This window comes from Danio aesculapii, chromosome 12, assembly GCF_903798145.1.
Source record: "Danio aesculapii chromosome 12, fDanAes4.1, whole genome shotgun sequence".
NCBI lineage: Eukaryota > Metazoa > Chordata > Actinopteri > Cypriniformes > Danionidae > Danio > Danio aesculapii.
The window spans coordinates 23,024,067-23,043,324 of NC_079446.1; the positions used below are offsets into that span (position 1 = coordinate 23,024,067).

The 19,258-nt window shown below is 34.8% G+C and overlaps 1 protein-coding gene across 1 annotated transcript in view; it reads right to left on the reverse strand.

The window, feature by feature from the left end:
* The window catches only part of ca10a (carbonic anhydrase Xa), a 296,564-nt gene that overhangs the window by 266,294 nt on the left and 11,012 nt on the right, over window positions 1–19,258 (reverse strand). Inside the window, exon 2 of the mRNA XM_056470210.1 lies at window positions 3,766–3,840. Within this exon, the coding sequence (XP_056326185.1) occupies window positions 3,766–3,840 (75 nt within the window). The remainder of the gene's footprint in view (window positions 1–3,765; window positions 3,841–19,258) is intronic.

Below are 19,258 nucleotides of genomic sequence, written 5' to 3' on the forward strand. Positions count from 1 at the left end.
TCTAAAAAATTCATTGCTGAATTAAAATTAAAGTAGTCACAATGAATCACGCAGTCAATCAGAGAATGTGTTTATTATTGCATCGAATGCATCAAAGGAAAAGAGATTGTCTCAAAGTTCAGTGATTTTACTGTGATAAAAATTGTACAAAAGTAGCAAATATGAATTCTACGATCTAAAATAAAGAAAAAAGCAAGTTCTGAGATCAAGCCTCAGCCAGGTAATAAAAAGTAACACAAAAGTAACTCAAAAAAAGTAACATAACGCATTACTTACAACAAAAAGTAACTAAATAATGCAACTAGTTACTTTTTTGGGGGGAGTAACTCAATATTATAATGCATTACTTTGAAAATTAACACTGCTTCCTGATGATACAATAAAGTCTTAAGATGTCGGTGCAAGAGCATTGTTTGCATTTCTACCTTCAATGCATAGCCAACATTCAGAGCACAGGACACATTAAAAAAATACCAGCAAATCTTTATTTTTTTGATCAACTATCCCCTCAAAGTCATGTTCTGAACGCAGCGGATAGTTCAGCATGTTCAAGCTGATCACCCAGGAGCAACCAAGGGCCTTCATCCATTCCAGACCCTTCACTGATGCAACATACAGTATAGCTTTTCACAAACACTAACCGTGGGGCTCACAGATAACAGGCGCTTTAGTTTTCTGGGCACAGAGCATTAAACCATCATCAAAATACAGCTGCCCCTTCCTCAACATGAAGTCCTTTCCACACCTCTGGTGAATAAACAGGAACCAGATTGGCAATCCGACACCCCTCTCAGCAGCTCAAGATGGTGTACATCTAAACCCAGCGTGATATTCCACCGGATGTGACTGACTCACAGACAAAGGTTTAAAGCCGTTCTCCAGCTTTATCTCTTTGAAAATCCTTCTCTTTTGCCCTCCCTCATAACGGTGAAATGTGTAATCCTCTAAAAAGGATCAAAGAGCACATAAAACCTCCAACATAAATAAGGTATCATAAACCGTGAGCTTGGACGTCTGGGTTGCTCATGTTATGTAGGTTGATGACCCTTTGTTGACCCTGAGAGCCCCTCGTCACGCCACGACTCCATAAAGAGCTTTACAGAGACCAAAAGAGCAATTGGTCATAAATACAACTCATCGGCAGATAATGGCTCTCATTCACTAATGGTGTGTATGAACATACTGTATACTATACTAGCACATTCCATTGACTAAAAGTGACGGTAGCAACTTTTATGATGTTACAGAATGATATTTAATCTAAATAAATGGTTTTTAAGCTTTCAGAAAAAAATACAAGAACAATAAGGTTATACAAATATATTTAGCAGCACATTTGTTTTCAGCATTGACAAACGCAGATATGAACACTAGGATATCAGCATGTCAGAATGTGATTTCTAAAGGAACACGCTGAAGACTGGGCTAACAGTCTATAGAAATGTAATATTTCTTCTTTGCTTTCGATCAAATAAAAGCTTATTTCTAAATACAAAAGTAGTAAAATGAATGACAGCTATGGAAATAAATGAGGCCACTTAAACCATCAGTTGTTTCACTGGATTTACTCTTATTACAGTGCTTATAACAGTGCTTATTTTACACGGCCGCCATTAAAAAAAAAAAAAAAAAAAAAAAAAAAAAAAAAGCGAAAGGCTGCAGTGGGAAGAAACGCTGAAGTATAGGACCAGCACTGTTAACATTGCAACAACATGCTATGTATGGACTACAAACCTCTAGCTGTTCCCACGATTTCAAAATGCAGATATGGTGTAAACATTACTTTAATATCATTCAGTTAAGCTTAATTTAAACAATTAAAAGCATATCAGGCATCAAACAAAATCATAATCTCTTTCAGAGTAATGTGCTTAAGTGTCCTCCTAGGCTTCAGTTCATGGCACCAGGTAAACCCCGTGAGGACGCTTAAAACAATGCAGTTCTCTTTAGTCCCACCTCGTGTCTGTAATATGCTGTCCTGTTACTGAAATTTTAAAAACGTCCATTTCCCGCTAAATTTAAGTGCAGGTGAGCACGTTCGTAAACACTGCTGATTTGCCATAGTATTCACCAGTGCTCAACAGAAATGACTGTGATTGGCCGTGACTTCCATTACCTTTACGAATACAGAATAGTGCAAACACGAATACAGGGACACTGGAACATTTTAAAGCCGCAAATATCAGTCAATTATTCATCTGTTTACACTCGGTAAACATCTGTGAAGTGCAGTAAACTCATGACCTTCACGGCCAATCACAGTCATATCTGTTGAGCACTGGTGAATACTATGGCAAATCAGCAGTGTTTTGGAGCATGCTCAACAGTGCTTAAATGTTAGTGGGAAATTGACATTTCCTTTTTTTTTTTTTCAATACTGAAGTTCAGTATAGTCACAAGTCTAATATAGTAAAAGAATCAGTTCATTAACTTGAGTTTAATAAATGGCATCTAAAACGTGTTTGGGAAAGAAAAAGTTAGCTAACTAGTGCCATTTCCCTTAACTTAGCTGAAAATGAGGTCTGATATCCCTTTTTATTTTCACTATCCATTCAGAACGTACCTTCAGGTCACTCGGAAGGCGGTGAAATGATAAATCGGTGTCACTTTCTGACTCCAGGTGATACTTCCGGGTTTATTCCTGCTGCAGCCTCAATTTCGCTTTTGAAATGGCGGTTGCGTGAAATCAGTCTATAGGATTCAGTGAAATTGTATATTAAAAAGTAAATATTTGTTTTACTCTATAAATGGTCAAATACCTTGTCCTTGATGAGCATTTTTTGACTTTTGTTTTTAGAAAAATTACAGTTGGTCAGAATAAAAAAAAGTTTCATTATATTAATATTATTATTGTTACCATTATTTTTATTAGTTGTGACTGAAAATCAAGTTTTTTGCACCAAGTTGTGATTTCTTACCTTCTTTTGAAGGTACAGTAAAACCATTGGCATTGTGTTGTATGAATGTATAATGAACATACATTTAAACAGCTCGCCCCTTGTTTTGCATGTATTTAGTATTTTATGCAAAAAAAAAAAAAAAGAAAGAATTTAAGGTTAAAAGAACTTTGAAATGCACACAATCATTGACAGAATGACAGATAAACTGACAGATCTAGACAGAGAAAAGGCACTACCACTTCCCAATGTTGAACAACAAAACAAGAAACATCTAGACAGACTAACGTGTGCTCACACATCAGAAATTAATAAGAAATTTTAACAGATTCTTCAGCTTGTAAACACAGTATAAAAAAACAGAACCAAGGCCAAGCGAACAAAAGCAGAGGAAGTCTAAATCCTACACGCATTTCCACATGTCTGGCATTTCAAACACTTTAATATTCTTTTTATACTCTTGCCCTTTCATTCAGGAGCCTAATCATGCACCAAGCTGCATACAAGTAGCAATGAGCACGAACAAAAGCTGATTTTTTTTAAGTAAGGCTGTATGCATGCAGCTTAAGTAACAAGAAAATGAAGGGGAAGCGATAATCAATAATATTTAACACAATCACAAGTCAAAATTATTCTACTGAATGCAGGCAGGTATAGTTAAAAATAATGCATGGGCTCTGATAGAGATTATGAACTTGGAGATTTAAACAATATTGTTAGTGGTAGCACTTAATTAGCAATTTTGCTAAATTAAAACAACAATAGTAGCACTGTAATTATCTAGAACTAATGTATAATCCATGTGTGTGACGTTAAGAGTTGAAAACCATTTGTGAACTCCAATAGAAAGCTGTTGTAAAATGATTACCTGGAACAAAGCTCCCCTGAACAACTTCTTTGTAAGCCCACCATCCCTCATGGATTTTGGGTGGATTTGGCTGAGCTGTGAGGAAAGAAGAGGAAAATTGGAGTGATTTTAGCATTACTTATAGAAGAAAAAAACATATTTTTGTGGAAATTGATTATTCATTGTTTTCTCTGTGTTCATTCAAAAATGATTTCTGGCAAACAGCTTCACAACAGAGGCTCAAAACAAACAGAACTGGAATAAAAATCCACATTTGTTCTTCAAGCATAAGAATGGAGATGCATTCTGGGTGAACTCAAGAGATCTGACTGAACCAGGGCTGCAGTTTATAATTGAAGTGACTAAGTAAAGATCCCACAACTATAGGAGGTCAAAGCCTGAAATTACAAGGCAATTTTTTAGGATATTGCATTTCTTTTTACACCTAAACATTCTTGTCCTGACTGCCACAGGAAAACATGTCTATGAGGACATAGGTGGCAAGGCTGCAGTTTAATGGAACTGGAGAAGGGTTAATCCTTCCATCAAGGACAAGAACTAATGCAGGAGAGTGGTTCATTTCGCAAAAAAGGAAGAGGTGGTAGGAGAGGTGAAAATGGTTTCGCCTTTTAGGGACTGGAAAAAAACAAACAACGCTGAAGCTAATGATTTCTCAGAGTAGTACTATAAATGAGCATAGTGCTGTGGAAACCTCAAAAATGTAACTGGATTACAATGATAAAACAGCTTGATTAAAGTTCCATATGAATGAGGTTAACAGACTTTTCAGTTTGCATTAACACTCCCGATTAACACAGCGATTTGGAAAAGTTTCACAGTCTAGTTCTCTAATGTGTCTTGAAAAGCAGCTGATACAATGGAGGTTTTGGATGTACAGTGACCCAATTGGTAGATTTGACTGCATGCAAGTAAAATGTTACTTATGGCTAGGGCCAGACAGAATCTGCGGACATTTTTTACCGTCTCGGCTGAGAATTTTGTAAAAAATCTGTGGATTTATGTGGAATTATTTTAGGAGTATCATAACTAAAACTTAATATATGAAATCCACAAATAATACATTTTTAGATCTACTAAAAGACAGAAAATATTACTTTACAAACTGTATTGTAATTAAACCATGTGAACATTTTCATATTATTATAATCACAATAATATTAGTGAATTATTTTAAAAACTGAATAAATATGAAATGACCCATTTACACAAGTAAATAAATAGACTCTGAGCTAAAAATCTGTGGAAATATGCGGATTTCTGTGGAATTATTTTAAGAGTATCATAACTAAATACTTAATATGTAATAAATTTTTTAGATCTACTAAAGACAAAAAATATTACTTTACAAACTGTATTGTAAATAAACCAAATGAACATTTTCATATTATTATTATTATTATTATCATTATAATATCACAATAATATTAGTGAAATGAATTTAAAAAGTGAATAAATATGAAATGACACACAAGTAAATAAATGACTCGATGAGCTAAAAATCTGCGGAAATCTTCGGATTTCTGTGCGCGCAGATTCCGTGTGGGTCTACTTATTTTTTGCAGAGTGCTACAGTCCGGTACAGGTCATCTTTATCAGGCTTGCGTTTCCACTGCCAATGGTACCCTTTTAGTGGGCATGGTGTACGACAAAGTTTCAGTCAACATCATTCTCTCTCAAGGAAATGTCAAAGTAAAGCTGTACAGGTCGTTCACGTTTAAGAGATGCTTTATACACACAAATACTTGTGTTTAAATTATCATTACTAACCTTTCTATAAACATGATTTGATTATAACTGCAGATCAACGATAAAAATAGCCTACTGTAACGTCTCCAATTATATATTACAATTAACATTATAAATGCAACATATGAACACATACAAACCCTTACAGTCTCCGATATGTTGCCAGTTACAGAAAATCTAAACACAGCATACATTTAGTTTTTATTTGGCTTTAAAAACACACAACATTTAGCCCACAGTCAGTACAAACATCTCCTCTGTATCTTTAACCTTCACCAGCACATGTAATCTCTTGTTATAAAGTAATTCCATCATTAAGTTCATAATAGTCCAAAAGGTGATGAAAATAGTTTCACATGGCAGTTTGTTCATGTTTTAGGTTGCTGAAAGAATCATTTGCTCCTTTGTTTTTTCCAGCTTCTCCATTGTTTTTTCACACTTCACTCTCACATTTGTTAGTTTCTGAAAGGATGTCAGAAGCACTTAAATAATCACATGCATGTTATTATCGGCTCAAGAAGTTCGTTATTTCAAATATAGATGCGCGGTGAGTGCACACAAGCTCTCTGGAGAAAGTGAAACGCTCGCACTTTAAGACAGCCTTGTAAAAACAAAAACAGGACACGGAAGATTTTGTTCTTCTTGTCTTTATGGCTGTTCATCAAGACGACAAGTTTTGTTTGAGCTTGGGTCGACCATGGCTCATTATTTATATATATATATATATATATATATATATATATATATATATATATATATATATATATATTTATTTATATATATATATATATATATATATTTATTTATATATATATATATATATATATATTTATTTATATATATATATATATATATATATATATATATATATATATATATATATATATATATATATATATATATATATATATATATATATATATATAATGGTGTAATGTCTTGGCTGTGAAATGGTGTTTCCTTTGTTTTCATTCTCCTGGCTTGTTGCATGAGCGAGTGACGTATCTCTGTATACCAATAGCGTTCAGTTGCGCGTCTTGCTCCGCCATTTGGTACCCTTTTATTGTGCTAGGTACCCTTTGCAAAGGGTACCCCAAAAGTGGTACGGTACAGTTTGTTTTTAGGTACCTTTTGACAAATGGCCATAAAAGCGTACCGAACTGAACCGTACCGTAGTGTACCACTCAATGGAAATGGGCCATAACTGATGTCGTATTGATTACGTATGTTACGTGCCAGCACGTATTGGTTATTTATGTTTGTATTATGTCTCACTATGTTTTTCTTTTAATCATCCTAGTTGTTTTTTTCTACTGCTGTTCCTGATTGGCACAACCAATCCTGACACTGGCTTATGCTGATTGGTTCCTGAGTTACAACTTGGTCATGGTCTCAGCCTATTAGGTCACTCCAGCTTCCTTTACATTTTTTGTCTGCCAACAATTTGTCAGTCTTTTTTTGGCTTGATTTGGTATTTGTTTCTGTGCTTATTGATTGATTGTGTTTATATCCGCATTTTGTTCAGTTTTGTTCCGATATATTGTCTGTTTTAACCTTTAGTTACGGTGTGGAATCACTCATTCTCCTTCCTCATGTTTCCCTACAGAGGTTTGTTAGAAAGTCTAGTAGGTAAGTAGGTCACGTGACATACATTTCAACACATAGGAGTTCAACAGTCTAGAGCTACACTAGGGAAGAGGGTGAGGGCCAACCCGTGTATTCCTGGTTAAGTGGATAGTTAGTGTAGTTCAGGCAAGACATCTTTGGACGGTGAAGATTTATTTTTCATATTTTTGTTTATTAGACTAGATTAGAGGTGATTTGGTATTAGTAAGACTGTTTTGGTTTTGATCGTTTCTTTGCCACCTATAGCCAGTCTTTCTAATTTATGTTTTGTTTCGGTTGTTGATAGTAAATATCTCACTCACTGCTTCTTCACTAATCATCACCTGTAATAAATCACATTAATTGAACAGCAATTCTTGTTTGTGGTTGTTACTGTGAGTACAATTCTCTTTGAGGCTTTGTTTGAATCAGATACTTGGTTAAGTGTGCAACCCCACTCCTCTAGATTGCCCAGAGGTTGTAACATTCTTGGGCGGCTCGTTTGGGATAAATAACGTCCTAACAGATATTTCTGAGGATTTTGACTGAGTAATTTAGTGTATTAAAAAGGAAAGGAAAAAAATGATTTGCAGATGCCAATTTTTGTTGTTGTTTTTTTTTATTAAACAAAGAAGGGTCTCACTTTATATTAAGTTGCCTTAACTATTTTATACTTGCATCAACAAAGTAAGTACAAGGTACTTCATCATCGAGTGTCACATGCGTCTAAAGACCTGATATTTGAATGCAGGTTTTTGCATTATTTAAAGCACAAGTACACACTTTCACTGGCATCAAAAACATGAGCAATCTGTTCATTGAACACTTAAAATGAATAGTTATAACTAAACAATCCATTATTTTCAAATTTACACCAACTGAATTTTTTCAAGAAGCCAGGAAGGTCCTGGGACTAAATCCACACAACTGAGTGTTTGTTTTAATCACAACTAAATGCAACCTATTTTCCAGCAAGGACAATTTTGTAAGAGGTCATACTGATACCACTTTTATCAGCTCAGGAATTCAGAGAAGGCTTTTAATATTATTGATATAACACAGTGTGAATCAGGAACTCCATAGAAATGACACAGGTGGCAAATCTCTGAAGGGGGTTCACAACACATTCTGTCAGACACATATCTGAAGAGAAGGTATTCAGATGTTGTTGTTCCCTAAATAAAAGGTGTAGGGTTTTCATGCACGTATCAAATTAAGCAACAGGTATGTGTGTGTATGTGTGTGTGTAATGCTTTATGGAGTAATTGCTTGAAAGTCATGGTCTACAAAACTTTACATCTGATCATCAACATCAACTGATGAACGACAACAAATCTATCTTCCTCTCTCCATCTCAGGTCTCCTGTCAGGGTCTATCTTCAAATAGAAGTTAGTATGGAGCAAGAGGCAATAATTCATCAGTCATGCTCTCCTAAGGGACACTGGTGTAATAATACGGAGGAACTTTAGTGGAAGCTTTAGGACAAGCATCAGACACTGCATCAAACCATCTCTCTCCCTCTCAGTGGGGAAAACAAAGCTCCCGTCCCTGCAGCTCAAAGCTGCCATCATTAGCGGGATGGAGACTGGATAGGAAAACATAACGCCAATTGATCATTTCTGAAAGCACAAGACTCAGGCACTCCAAACTTGATGCGACACAAGCTTTCCATGGAACATCCAAAGAAGTTCTTTTTATGCCTATTGTGATTAAAATGAGAGTTTGGGTGGCTTTTATGCAAGCCTGTATGTGTGCACAGGCATACAGGGCCCAAAGAACCATTGTGATTGAACGTAATTCGTTGCACTCAGATCTTATGCGTGTCCCAGTTGAATGTGCAGGGCTGCATGAAAATGAGACATCACATATTTCATTATGACAGCAGTTTGAGAAACGCAGCTAAGTTCTATTCCATTTCCCACACAGCTTGGCGGTGTCCCAATAACATATTTACAGGCTTCAGCAGAAAGAAATGCGTCAAATCTATGAAGCGAAAACTGAAGTCAGAGGTCGTATGGAACAGACATCTAAAGCTGTTAATTTTGCCACGTCTAATCCAAAAGACTTCAAGTCATTGGCGGCTGGCTAGAGGTCCACTGTTAGGAAGTTTGCAGTGACATTTGCATGTCGTTGCAACCAATCAAAGAAATAACAATCAATTACCAAGTAGACGATGGCCTTGTGTTCATTGGAAGACAACAAATAAATCGCGAGATAATAAGGGACCATAACCAACGGGGTTTACGTTTTACGCTTTAATAATGGGATTCAAGTGACTGGTTTAATAATATCATTCAAATGATTGAACGCTGCTGGCATTGCCTTTTCAGCATTTCACAAATGGTGCCGCTTTCCAGAGGCTGACTTGCTCATGCATTATTCAGAGTCGGGTAATCAAATGAATAGATGAGGGCGGTTGCAGCACAGAGGTAACAAACCTATTGAATGTCTGCAGAGTTAGTGTCAATAGATCAAAAAGTAATTAACACTAATTTTCTGATCCCTGTTCCCAATGGGAGACCCCCTGCTTGGCAAAGGATTTTCAAAGAGCCACTTCACCACAGCTAAACATAAAAGGCACAGTGGCGAATTTGTCAACATTTATCACTATTCGGAATTAGTGATATGAACGAACCATTAAGTAGAGTATACGTTCTGCACCAAGTTGACTTGCCACCAAATAACTTTCTAGTACATTTTTCTAGGATTTTCAAGTACATTTCCCAGCTGAATCTTACCTACATCTTGCAGTGCTCTCTGATGTGTCCAGGTGGAGCAATGTTTAAACTTTCTGCAAAGTTGGTTTTTGGAGTCATGCCTCCCTGTGATCCTGCCAGAATCTAATTTTAGAGCCACAAGAAATTCCACATACACATTTATGACAGAGTAAACAATTACTCATTTTTACGTGTTTGAGAACTCAGCAGAATTACTTGAAATAGCCATACTTAGTCGAGAGAAACAGGATGAAGACGAACATTATTTTCCCTAATGGTCTTTCAGCATCTATTTGGTGTTCTGCTCGTGTACAAATATAACTGATGTTTGTTATTATTAGCGTCTATGTGGCATCAGGGACTCTTTAACGCCTATATTAGAAACCACAGAACAATAACATTTACAAAGCTGCAAAAAAAAAAAAAAAAAAAAACGGACCTGTGGGAGCACATGCATTCATGTCCCTGATAAAACTCAATATGATTTTTCTGCTACGTACAGAAACTGCCATCTCTTCTCTTTTTATTTAATCTACAGCTCTTTACCCTGCTGTTTAATGTTTCCTGATTAATCATGATTATTTCAGGATATAAAAACAGACAACTGTACTGTAAAGTTATTGCAAGCAACTGTTATGTTGCTCTTTATATTGTACACTGTAAACCCTAATGTTGTCTTTACTTAAACAATTCAGAAAAGTTGACTGAACGTAACCTAAAATTTTGCATTTTGGTCTTATCACTTAAAAATATGAGTTAATTTAACTTATGTACCATGAAAATGCATAAACTTAAAATTGAAAGTGTAGTGAGCGCAAAATCATAATTAATCCTTTGAAAAAAAATAGGTAATTTTCACAAATGTAGTCTTGACTGTAAAATTCTAATATGTGCAACCTTTTAAGTGCAAGGTTTTTTAAATCAGAAAACAAATGGCTTCAGGTATAATTATTCATCATAAAGTAAATAAATGGCTACTTATTTTTTGTTTAAAATTTATTTAAACATTTTTCATAGTATATTATTGCACACGCACACACACACACACACACACATATATATATATATATATATATATAAACTTGCTTGCGTGTAACTTCTTAAATTGTTCAGTTCAATTTTAGAACAATTTCAGTATTGTCTACAAAACCGGCAAGTTAAATAAACTTAAATATGCACGTTTTGGGAGACTCCATTACTCAATTAAATTGAGGCAACGAGTTTACTCGATTAATTTAGTTCAGTCAAGTTATTAGGGTTTTCAGTGTAGTACTTTTTCGTTTATGGAACCTTTTATTAACTTTTAATATGAACTCGTTCATTAAAATATTGTTATTACAAATAATCAGTTTAGGTCTGTAATATTTGAGTATTTTTTTATTTGATGAGTAAATGATGACAATTTTCTTACTAGGTAAACTAATCTACAGTATATACACTAAGACTCTCACCTTTGCTTGTGTACAAATTAGTGGTCGACTAATATGTTTTTTAAAGGCTGATGACAATATCTTGGAAAGTTAAGAGGCCGATGGCCAATATGATTTATTTTAATAAGGAATTACATTACATTTTAATTTAATACAAAAAATAAAGTGTGTAAAATAAACATTTATATACTAGGGCTGCACAACATTGGAAAAATCGGATATTGCGATATTTTATTTTTCTGTCATAAATATTGCGTTATGAATACGGTTTCACAAGACAGTTTGAATAGCACTATTTGACGGACTTCTAGACAGTCTAACAATATTCAGGTACAGAAATGTAATAATTACCAAGCTAAAAAAATGCTTTTCCTACTTTGTTGCATTTCTAGTCCAAATATCAAAAAAATTCTTGGACAAAATAAAAATATTGTTTAGTTTTTACCATCAGAAGAAATAAGTGAAAATTAAGAGGGTTTTTTTTTTTTTGCTTGTTTTAAGAAAATGATCTGCCATTGAGGTAAGTGAAATAATCTTGTTTTCACTTTGAAATGTAGATATGTGGACTAACAACAAGACAAAAAAATCTTTAAAAATATATGTTTTTTTGCATAAAATCATATAAATACAGTGATTAAATACAATTCTGTGGATCCTGGTCAACTATAAATCAGCCTGGACATTGCATTGCGTAATCGCAGTAGAGCAGATTTGATTTGTGGGACAACGAGTAACACGTGGGGGACAGAAATTCACTAAGATGATGTTAATATTTATTTTGTTGGAACGGCAGCTTCAAGTTTTTTATCTTAAAATGCTTTAAATGATCTGTAAGTTTATTATTTTTCACTGCCAGTCTTACACAGCTTTGACTGAAGCAATGTTCTCCCATGGGACCTACTAAGTTTAATGAACTGAATATACTGTTACAGACTACCAGGCAAAAATCTTAAATAGTAAAATACATTTTACAAATCACCTTAAGTGGCAATTACATTATGCTCCTTTATAGACAAGCATCAATTATATTTTAGCATCAATGCATCTTACAGTAAATCTACCAGATTCAGAGTATTATTGTTTTGAACCCCACTTGAACTGGCTTGCTTTTCTGTTGACATTGAAAATGTTGTTGTTTCTTGGTGAAGATTCATAACATTTTACATATTTCACAGTGGCCAGAGCTATCCCCTTACAAAAAGATTATGCTATTCCAGGATGCTTGTTTGCATGTTCTACCCCATGTTCGGATGAGTTTACTCTGGGTGGCTCTGATTTCCCCCCACAGCCCAAAGACATGCAATATATGTGAATTTAAAAAATAAAAGAAAGTGTGTGGGTGTTTCCCAGCACTGGGGGTTAAATTATTGGATGCAGTCTTAACGGTTGGGTTCAGGCCAGGAAGGGTATCCGCCAGTAAAACCTGTGCCAGATCAACTGATAAAGGGAATAAGCTCAAATGAGTGCGTTTCTACCGGTTTTGACATTTGCCATTTGATACATTTTGTTTTACTAGAAACTTTGACCTAGTCATTTGCCCTCTCTATGAACATGCTGGTTGATTATTTTTCCTGACGATATAGCTATAACATGACAACATATATTTTTTAAATGTTTGTTTTAATATAGGGAAAGAGTGGGAAAAGGCCATTTTAATTCACCGTTTGCGTCCTGCATGTGCAACAAAGTTACCAGTTTTGAATCTAAATCCCACATTTGGATAAAAATCAAATCCAAAAAAAAAAATCACTTTCTACACGTTTTGACGTTTTGTTAGAATCAATGTGAAAAGAAACGGTCCTATACCATCCCATCTTTCAACACTGGATAACTTTGACTGGTCATTTAATTTGCTTTCTTATTGAATATGCTAGTTGTTTTGTTGTTGGAAGTTTTCTGCTGTAGTTAGATACAACTCTACAACACTCGGTTAAATCATGTAGATTTTAGTTTTTTTTTTTTTATTACATCATTAGAAGACACTTACAGTAAGATCAGTTTACCAAAAACATCGATTTTTATAGTTACCAACTAACACTTTGCTTACAACCAGTTTGTAAAATGCAGAGTACATCCAGCTGTGTTTCTCTTCTGTGGAAGTGGAGAACAATAGCAGAGGATTGGTAATCTATGACTGCATACATTTATATCCCAGATCAATCTAAACAGCATTTCAAAACTAAGCAATAAACTGCATACAAATGGCACTTCCAGAAGTCTCAGAGAAAGTAGGTGATGCCGTAAATAAACACTTCATCAGAAACTAATTGTCAGAGCCGACCATTAGTATTCATCATGAAACGGAGACAGTCCTGGGGCTCATCCATGCAGGGTGAAGAGACAGAGGCGCAAATGCCGCCCATAAATGAAACTTGACCTTGCCGACAGCTGTGCTTACTGACTTATGAGATAATTGTCTTTCACCCGGCCCGTTTGTGGCACCACATTATGGATCCAGCTGCACTAGTGTAATGTTGCAGGGCTCATCCCTGGTGGACTCTTTCAATCAAGCGCAAGCATCCTGAACCGTTTATCAATATAAAAAGGCCAGTCAATATGCTGTGTGTGTAATCACCCTTGATACGTTTCATCATTTCTCTGTACCACGGTAGAGACCTCTGAACCGTCTTCTTCAAAGCCAAGGCATAATCATTTTAGAAGTAATGCAAAGACTTATCAGCAGCACTGACATTGGATTAGGAATGAAACTACAGGTTATTAGGAGAACTTAAGATACTTTGACTGGTTGATTATAATAACTTCTTTAAAAAATGTGTAATCTATCAATTTCTTTCTTCTAATAATACTTTAGCGAACTTAACAATCATAATCTAACAATTAATAACAATAGTTAAAGATTGTTTTACTTAAATTCTTAAATAAATAAAAAAATAATTAATTAAATCAAGAATACAAGCCATTACTCAATGTGTAGACAAAAAAAAAAAAAAATTTAACATAACTTGGGGATGAGCAGTATTTATCACCTATGTTATCAAAATTCTTTTACACGTGAAAGTAGGGCTGGGCGATACAGCAATGATCACGATACGTTTCATATCTTCGATATCAATAGTTTTTGAATAATTTTTAACAATTACAAACATTTAGGAATATTAGGATTTTTTAACCACTTTATTTTATCAACAATACTAATGCAAATAGTTTTAAAAGTCAAAAACAAAAAAAATACGAAAATATAGTCTCATGTCTTATAATAAAATAAACAAAAGTGTTGAAGAAACTTTAAACTTCATATGTAAAACGTTACAAATTTAAGCAAAGGTAAAGGGTAAATACTGAACAAAACTAACTTTAAGGTGGATCAACATCTGCAAGATGTTAATAATAATGATACAGTAAACCTTAAACTCAGTCAACAAAAATTCTAAAAATCAAATCTGAGCTTTCAAGTAAGCTTTCAATTAAGTCAAGTTGAATGACTACATTACCCCCATGTTAAAAAAAGGGGTGTTTTTTTTCAGACATGGTGCTGCTGACTGGGATGCACAAGAAAATAAACCAAAAAGACACTCTGGTAACCTTCTTTTTTTATTTACAATCTAAAACTGCTGCTTGTCACAGCACTCATTTCCGCATGTGTTATTCCAACACAATCTCACGGCAATTCGTAACTTTTTGATTTAGTGGCTAATTCGTATGAATTCGTACGATCTAATTCGTACATTTTCATACGATTTGCTCATCCCCCAATGACGGTTGGGTTTAGGGGTGGGGTTAGGTGCCACACCTCCTTTTTAAAATCGTACAATTTCATACGACTGAACTCGTACGAATTCGTACGAGTCAGCCACTAAACTGACAAAACGTAAACTTACGTTTTCTCGTGAGATCAGGCTGGTTATTCTGACTTGAGGTGGCGATGACAAAACCAAGCCGCAGTCTGTTCACATGTTGCATTTAAAAGTACGTGAAAAAGCACAAGCACATGGATACCTTCATTTTCAATAAGCTTTGCGCTCTCGCTCCCTTGGTGTCTCTCGAAGTTAGGCAATGATGACAAATGGACAAACCATTGCTGCAGTTCCGATACAAGTTTTACTTATGGGGACAATTAAAAAGCACTGCAGTGTTTGGGCGCTTAGATAATTAGTCTGCCATTATTAGGTGATTAGGAAATTAGTCTGCCATTATTACTGACAAGTGTGTATTCCACACAAATTGTGAAGCAGATTGGTTAGTTCTACTTGCATGAATTGTGGTGGTTCAGAGGCATTATGGAAAGAGATGTTTTCAATGAGGTGCGCCTATAAAATGTGAGCGGATAAGCTTATTGGCATTCCTTCCAAAGCACACGCTTCATACCGAAACTTAATACCAAACTTTTTTTAATAATTATATATTATGTGTTTTATCGGGCCAGCCCTACGTGAAATCCAGAAATCCAGATATTCCAGAATGTCACTGAATTTGGAATACGCATAATTTGTGCATTTGGAATACTCATCATTCAAAGCATTGTCAGTTATAAAGCCTCTTAGAATGCAGTTAGAATGAGAATTTAATCATTCTTTTTTTATTCATCTCACAAAGCAAGAGCTCTTTTTCCTGAATAAGTGTGATCAGACATTTGATTTTGATTTTATACATCAACAAATAAGTTAATTATTCTACAGTTAAACACTATATTTATGCCAACAAAAATAGCTGAAACACTGCAGTGTTTAATTCCTGAATTAATCCATTAAAAATGAATCATTTGAACCAGTCATTAAATTATCTAAATGAATCACCTGAATGAATGTTTACTTAATCACTTAGCAAGACAAACTTATAATTTACTAAACAAAATAATCCTTAATTACAGTAATCAAAAAGTATCCCAAAATTTGAGATCATTTTCGGTCAATATTACATTCCACTGTGGAACAAATATACACGGAACAAATGACACAGTTCAGTATGGCTATAGCAGACAACTAGCTCTCTGTTCACACAGCACACATTTGCTGAGAATACACTCAAGTTCTAAAAATATGCAGATGTCAATTAGGTTATAGAAGGCAGCTGCCATACGAATTAAAAAAAAACTGTAGCATATTAATTCAGCCATACTAAAAAGTGTTGCTATAAAAGTTATTAGCATCTGCTCTAGGGAGAATTAGAATACATCTGAAATTATGTACTTCTCTACTGTATAAAACAGTTTGTGAAAAATAAAATGGACAAACTCTGAGAAATTATGAAACCATCATGAAAAAAAATTTGTACCATTTGATTTGTACCATCATGAAAAAAAAACAGTGAAGTAAAACAGTGAAGTGACACAGATGACGTCAGTATGCCTTCATTATATTTAAACTAAACACACCATAACAGTTTAAACTACTTAAATTCACTCCAACATTTTTACACTGCGTAATGCTGTTTTAATCAAAAAAATGTTACCCAAACATTTTAACCTAAATTTTATTCGATTCCAGTGAGACTTTAATTTCAATTTAACAGACCTGATGTCAGGTCATTTTTCTCAGAGATAAAATACTATCTATTTTTTTTAGGCATTTGATTTAAATTATTTATATCTTAAAAGAGCCTTTTACAGTATGAACTTCAATCCTCTCCACTTTTCTAACAAGTCTGATATAATGTATTCCTTAAAACACTTCATAATACAGAAAGAATGCAAGGGATGCTCTGTATTTACGTTTGATCGATATTGCACACAATACTTCTATTCAAATATTAGTGATAAACAAGTATTATTTAAGTAATCAAAAAGCAGTAAGAATTAGGGCTACATGATATTGAAAAAAAAACAGACATTGAAATATTTTATTTTTCTATGATAAATATTGTGATATTGAATATATAATTTCACCTGATGAAACCCATTTAGAAAAATTTTAGATACATTGGGATGTTTCGTAAGGGAGTGTGTCAACATAAAATAATAAACCAAATCACAAACACTGAGAAATAGTAGAGCAACAATAGTGTATATATAAAATACAAAGTGCTTTATTATTTTCTGGAAGTCTAGCAATATTTAGAACCATTAATTTAATATTCAAATGTAAAATAACACCAACTTCAAAAGGACAACAACTTAATCATATACATTCACAAATGCTATTAATATTCCTTCAAGTAAAAAAAATGTAATTTCTTATGCCTGAATATTTTTTAACTGAATTAAAAGATAGAAATGCACATAAATAAAAGTGTTGGTAATTTTATGGTTAAGTATTGCAAAAAACACAAATCTTTCAAATGGCTTTTTCAAATTCTGGTCAATAACGATACAGATTCAACATTGCAGATCCTGCGATAAGAATATTGCGGACGTGCACATTGCGATATCAATGCTGAAACTTCATATTGTGCTGCCCTAGTTAGAATAAATTATGAAATGTGCCCACCCAATTACTAGGGCTGCACTGATCGTTCAGCCGGAAATTAGTATCAGCTGATAATCTCACTTAATACTTGATCCTAATTAATTATTTTTTTTCCTTTTTACACCTACACCTTCCCCTTTGCCCTTGAAACAGTGTGAAGGAGAAGGACTTCAAAATTTAACCTTAGGAAATGGGACACCACTACAACACCTGCACACATCATCATATGTCATCGCGATTTCTTGCTTCGTATGAGATCACGACAGAGACTGCTGTAGTTATTCCAGTTGCTTTTTTTTTGGTATTTATCTTCAGGAAATCACTGAAGGGATACATGTTATCATAACAATTTAACGTGGTAATAAGCTCGAAACTGTACTGTGCATTTACACCGTGGCCATATCCATCTATGTAAACACAAAAACAACATTAACATTATATAAGACACCGTAAAAAGGTCATTACCAACCACTAGACTTTTCTGACAGGCTTTTCGAGTGTCATCAAATGACAATGTTGTGGGACTGCAATACAGGAATTATTATTGGTACTACTGGCGAAGTATTGCCAGTCTACCTGCCTTACCAAGTGTTTTTTCCAAGAGACTTTCATAACTGCCTGTCTGTGTATGACCTTGCCTGCCTTGATCAAGTGAGCGCTGAATTTGAGCTCTTGGAGTAAGACAGAGAACTGAGACTAAAGAACTGACAGGAACTGAACTGCGTGTGATGGCAGTAATGTTGACCTGAACAGGGGCCTTCTACAAGTGACCACCTAAAGACACTGGCATCATCATCAAAGGAAAAGCTTCGATGGAGGCCACTTTCCCTTTCGCCAATTAGTGAAGTTTTTTTTCCCTCTCCGCTGTCGCCTCTAGCTTGCATGGTTTGGGATCGGTAGAGCTACGCATCGTTGGATTTGCTCTTCAGTGTTTGGACCCTCAGTAGTGAATTTAAACCACACTGAACTGAGCTAAACTGAACTTAAACACTACAAACTGAACTACCCTGTTCCAATTTACTATGACCTTTTGTGTGAAGCTGCTTTGACACAATCTACATTGTAAAAGCGCTATAAAAAATAAAGGTGAATTGAACTGAATTATTATGGATTATAGATTTTTAAAGCATGATGGTAAAACACGAACACCATTATGAATGTATTAAAACATACGATTGGTTGATGTAAAAAATTCATAATAATGACAAAAAAAAATTTAAATACCAATTTGTGCATCTCCTTACTTTTGTGTAGCCATGCTGCCATTGCACTGTAGATTCTGGGAAATTTCCTTACCCCTTGGTTTAGAGTTTGGTCCTGACAAATCTCCATTTCAAGGGCTATCTAGCCCTTACTCCTAGCCTTACGCCTTCAAAATAAAGAGAATTAGGACACCCCTACCCCTTCAAGTGAACGCGCAAAACGAGGGTTAAGGGGTAGAATTGGGCCTTAGCACCGCAACAACATGAGGACATCAAATGTAGCTCATGTTACAGAAGCTGTAAGGTGTGGGGTGAGCAATGAGCAATTTTTTGCCAAACAATTGGCACAATTCAGTTTCTTATCCCACCTTATGGCAACTCCCAAACGTTCTGGGAGTCTCTTGCATACACAGTACTCAAAGTTTTGATC